General features: G+C 35.2%; 1 protein-coding gene across 1 annotated transcript; it reads left to right on the top strand.

Moving 5' to 3' along the window:
- Positions 1-511: 511 nt before the first annotated feature.
- On the top strand, positions 512-4,425 carry LOC140990736 (uncharacterized). The gene is made up of 9 exons (XM_073460577.1): positions 512-832; positions 1,250-1,493; positions 1,586-1,735; positions 2,546-2,603; positions 2,727-2,819; positions 2,907-3,005; positions 3,294-3,385; positions 3,716-3,775; positions 3,882-4,425. The coding sequence occupies exons 1-9, from the start codon at positions 624-626 to the stop codon at positions 4,137-4,139; spliced, it is 1,263 nt and encodes a 420-aa protein (XP_073316678.1). The 5' UTR covers positions 512-623; the 3' UTR covers positions 4,140-4,425.
- Positions 4,426-5,227: the final 802 nt, after the last annotated feature.

The raw sequence follows: 5,227 nt of genomic DNA, 5'->3' as shown, positions 1-5,227 counted from the left end.
AAATATATTTCTGAAAATATATTTAACTTAATTTTAATAAATATAAATTATAATTATAAATATTTAATTATCTATCCAATTATTTTAAGAATATATATTTAACTAACACTTGGGGTATTTTGGTCATTGCAATAAAATTTACAAAATTAATTAATCATTTTAAAATCATACCAAACGCCACGTTATTTATCTCACCATACCATTAATTCATATCTCTAATTTTTTAATAACTCTAATTACTAATCATTTACTTATCACATCACACGCACCAAACGGAGCCTAAGATGATATTTTTTCCAGACTATGGATTACTAAATAAAAAAAAATTAGATAAGTAAATTATCAACTAAATATTTATTTAATAAATTAAGGGATAATATTTATATTTAAAAAATAAAAAAGAAATACCAGATATGTGAAAACCACCCTAAGCTATTGCACTGCTTCCCAAGAAACCGAGGCACGTTTTGCTCTGGCTCGGCTGGTGATAATATCCAGTTTTCTTGTAATCTTGTTCCACAAGGATCCCCTGGGTTTAAATAGGGCTTTCCTCCAGTTTCTCCTATTTCCCACCCAAACCCAATTTCTTTCCAATCAAGCCTTCTCCCTCAAAAGAATTCCTCATGAATACCGTCAAATCCAGCTCTCTCTGCAAGCTTCGAGCAGTCAAGTACCTCCTCGCTCCTCAATCGCCGATCAGCTCACGTGCTATCTCCACCGCGCCTCCGCCGCTTCTCAGGCAACCTTCCACTTGCATTTCTACTCGTTATCTTTCCGCTCCGTTCTCTGCACCCGTTCGCCACATCGGTTACTCCCGCGACCCCCACACTAGGTACTTTTACTGACTTGTCAATGTTCTTTCAGATTTATTTACTATTTTATCAGCATTTGAGGTGAATTCTGTAGCTGCATTGCTAATAATTTCAGTTCGTATTTCCGTTATCATCACGAGGTTATATTTTCTGCTGTTTTTTTGTTGATTATTTTGTGCTAACCTAGTATTAATACTCTTGTTACGACTTTTTTTTTGTTTTGTTATTTGTTGCCAAAAATAAAAGAGAATGAAGATGCTTGTAAAGTTAACCTACATGATGGATGTAAATAAAATCATCATCGAGTGATCAAGGGATTTATATAATGCATTCATAAATTGTGTCCCGTATTTATTTTACTATGCTTGAAATCTTGTCGAATCAATTGACCTTCTGACCAACCGATCATGTAACTGATAGTTTGATGTTTGATCAAGTTATGAGATTAAACCACCAGTGAATTGGGGAATTCGAATTGTCCCTGAGAAGAAAGCATTTGTTATTGAGCGATTTGGGAAGTATGTGAAAACCTTGACTCCTGGAATCCATTTGTTGATTCCACTGGTTGACAAGATTGCTTACGTGCATTCACTAAAAGAAGAAGCAATTCCCATTCCTGATCAGTCTGCCATTACCAAGGACAATGTTAGCATCCAAATTGATGGGGTTCTCTATGTTAAGGTGCGTATATCTATCTGCATGCAATTTCGTGGGTTTATTTTGGATTGGAAATGAACTTCTGAATAGAATATGTTGCTTTTTTTCCTCTGAAGATAGTGGACCCGCAATTGGCATCCTATGGAGTTGAAAATCCATTGTATGCAGTGATTCAACTCGCGCAGACAACCATGAGGAGTGAGCTTGGTAAGATAACTCTTGACAAGACTTTTGAGGAAAGGGATACTCTTAACGATAAAATTGTGGTGAGTATTTGATACTGGGCTTTTAGCTATTGATTCTTGCAACAACAAGATTGGTTGTTCTTGCATTTAAAGGATTAGTTTGTCGTTGCTCTTGCAATTACTGGTATTGAAGTGTTTAATGTAGTTGATATTGTCTTACTATACAATTTATCACATCAGTATTTGTCACTAGTATTTGTCAAATGAAAAAGGATGTCGGTAGATGTTTGTTAAGTATACTCTTTAACATGTACTTGGTTTTTGTGCTATTATAAGATAAGATGCTATTTATGACAAGCAAACAAGATATTTTGGTTGGAGGGAGCACTGGCACTTATGATAATGATGCTAGACAGGTTTGTGTAAAATATGAAGCAAGGTGGTGTTTGAATCAGAGTAGATTAATCCGTGTCATTATGTCTGAAGTTAGTCAATGCAAAATGTTTGATATTTGTGTTTTTGCGTGTTTTGTAAACTCGGTTATCTTAAAGTTCATGACAGACTTTCTTCTAGCATTTGATAGTAATATGAGGCTTTCTTGTACTTAACAGTTTTGTCCTGTGCATATAACTACTTTCCAGATAAAAGAAAAGTGTGCACTGGAAATTGTAAGGGAGTGCATGCCTTCTGGTCGTTGATATTCACTATAAGTATCAACTATATCATGTATGTGTGCATTATTAACAGTAAAATAATATATATAATTAGTATGTGTGTTTTTTGGTGGCCATTCATCTTGTGATACAAAATGTTTTCATGTTACTTGATAGTTTGCTACTCCCCACCTCTTCAAATACTTTATAGTGTGTTTTGAAAATATGTTTGGTGTAGATTGCTATCAATGAAGCTGCACAAGATTGGGGTCTAAAGTGCCTTCGTTATGAAATAAGTGAGTACTGTTTTTTTTCCTTTTTAAGAATAATTCTTCGACTGCTTGTTCTAGCAAAAAAATTCATGGATTCCTGCTGCAACATGTTCAAATCGACCCCCCCCCCCCCCCTTCTGATTTCAGGGGATATATGTCCTCCGCGTGGAGTAAGGGCTGCAATGGAGATGCAGGCTGAAGCAGAGCGCAAAAAGAGAGCTCAAGTTTTGGAGTCTGAAGGTAATAGGTTTTACTTTCTTCTCTTGGCATGCTAACTTTTCATGTTTCATAGTTGTGGAAAGCTAATTACTGTTCATATATAAACAGGAGAAAGGCAGGCAAACATTAATATCGCTGATGGAAAGAAGAATGCGGTGATCCTTGCATCAGAAGCTGCAAAGCTGGACCAAGTTAACAGAGCTCAAGGTTGGTTACCATGTGGCTTACTCGAACTTTTGTTTAACTATTCAACAGCATTGAATAATTGGCACCCAAATGATTGAATGATGTTCATCCATTATATGTTACTGTGGAGGGTACTCGGTTTGCTACCAATGATAATCAGTAATAACTAACATTGGTTATCATTTATGTGTAGATTTTCGTGAATGTTAATGGATTATAATCCATGACATTATACATCTTGCCAGTATGTTTGACTTTTACCATCTGAATCCCTTGATTTTTTGTCCTCTTGAATTTATGCGATAATAGGAGAAGCAGAAGCTATCGTTGCTAGATCACAAGCAACTGCAAAAGGGATTGATATGGTGTCAGAGTCACTTAAGAGAACTGGGGGTGTCGAGGTAAGTTTTTTCATCTTCTTTAATCTCTGTAGCCAACCAGTTTAATAATCATGTATATGACGAAAATTTTTGTAGCTCTTGAAGTTGATTATTTTTGCTTCTAATTTCTGACATCCTCAACCTCCTCATTTTCACTTAATGAAAATGTTAAAAAACGATCGTTCCCCATTGCTAGTTTTGTTGCCCCACATTGCTATTTTTGGTGTGTTGGGGTGGTTTAAAAAATATTCGATAATTCTTTTTGCTAAAATTAGTTGTGTGTAATCCGATAAAGCTTTCGGCATTAGCCGTTTGATATTCATTGAGGATGATCATGCATTGAACTTGCAGGCAGCAAGTTTAAAAATCGCCGAGCAATATGTTCATGCCTTCAGTCAGATTGCAAAAGAGGTGAGGCACATTCAATCTCAGGTCATGTTATAATAAGGTTAAGTGTAGCGTCAATGTCCAATAAACATTACTGTTTTGAACATTTTCCGGATTTTCACCGATCTAGGGAACGACTATTTTACTTCCCTCGAGTCCCTCCAATCCTGCCAGCATGATGGCTCAAGCCCTTACTGTGTACAAGAACTTGATTGGCAACAAATCGCCCAGTGGGCCTCCCCAGAATCCTGACGTGATGGAGCAAATTAAAAGTGACACTCCGTCTTGGGAATCTGGTGATGAAGCTGGTCGAGAAGATAGTCATAGCCGTGCGGGCGACCCTGTTTTTTCACTGCAAAGGCCAAAGAAGGATAAAAGTGGAAGATAATGAGGTTATGCCAATTGCCAACTCTATTCGGGAAAACAGCTCTTTTTAGCGTTCTTTTTACAATGATGAGCTTAGTCCCAATATTTTGTTACCGTGAGAAATTATGAGAATCGAAAACTGCGGAGAAAGTAGATTTGGGTAAGTATATTCTTTTTGAGAGAGCTCTTTCATTGCCTGTGGCCTTGATACCCAACGGACAAGAACAATATTTCCAAACAAGTTCCTTAGGATTTCAAATCACTTGTCCAAAACACACCATTGTTCCACAATTATTATTTTCTCTTTACTTTTTTCGAATGTTTGTGTTGATTGTTATGAATCACAAGGAGGGTTGATTACATCCTACATGTAGGAGTAGTACCTCATGATAGAATCAAGTGTCCAAATTTAGTCACACATACATGAGGTCCACTAATTTTTTTAAAATCACATATGTATGTGAATTTTGTCCATCTAAATCATGTGGGTGCATGTAGCATCGAAGCTACCCACAAGGAGTTTTAAAATCTACTTCCTAAATACCTTGCAGAGATTGTTATGCAACTTTTCCGAAGAGCCATTTAGAATTATTTGTTGTTATCCTGGCGTGATTCTTTTATATTTCCGAACTTTTTAATTATTTAAACTAAAATTTCAGACTCTATTTCATGGAATATAATATTATTATAAAAAAAATTGGAATAAATAACATATGCTTCAGAATTACACTCCATAAAAACTGGCCATCTTTCTTTTATATATGTATATAAAAAAAAAAAAAAAAACTGGTCATGCTTTCATATTTTCAAGTTGTTCATTCTTTATACAAAACTAATTACATATGGATAGGACACGTGGAAGATTTAACAAAATAACATTTGTTTGACCATGAATTTGAAATCTAACTTTATGAATGTTTCACATTTATTTTGCAAATTCTTTTGAAAAAATGCCACGATTCAAAACGAATATTTGATATATTTTTTTTTAAATAAGATCAATGTCATTTTTGAAAGTAGTTAATCATCAATATCTGAAATTTGGATGGTCAACCCAACCCGTATTAGTGGGATTATCGGTTATAGTAATTGGGCTGCATTATTTGAATA

This window comes from Primulina huaijiensis, chromosome 12 (genome assembly GCF_012295235.1).
Source record: "Primulina huaijiensis isolate GDHJ02 chromosome 12, ASM1229523v2, whole genome shotgun sequence".
NCBI lineage: Eukaryota > Viridiplantae > Streptophyta > Magnoliopsida > Lamiales > Gesneriaceae > Primulina > Primulina huaijiensis.
Note: the sequence above shows the minus strand (reverse complement) of the source record. Positions and strands in the feature narration are given on the sequence as shown.

Excerpts from the sequence above, each read along its gene's own strand:
- LOC140990736 (XM_073460577.1), top strand. The coding sequence starts at position 624 with ATGAATACCGTCAAATCCAGCTCTCTCTGCAAGCTTCGAGCAGTCAAG. Across the intron at positions 2,604-2,726 it reads GTGCCTTCGTTATGAAATAA|GGGATATATGTCCTCCGCGT; the intron begins GTGAGTACTGTT and ends TTCTGATTTCAG. Across the intron at positions 2,820-2,906 it reads TCAAGTTTTGGAGTCTGAAG|GAGAAAGGCAGGCAAACATT; the intron begins GTAATAGGTTTT and ends ATATATAAACAG.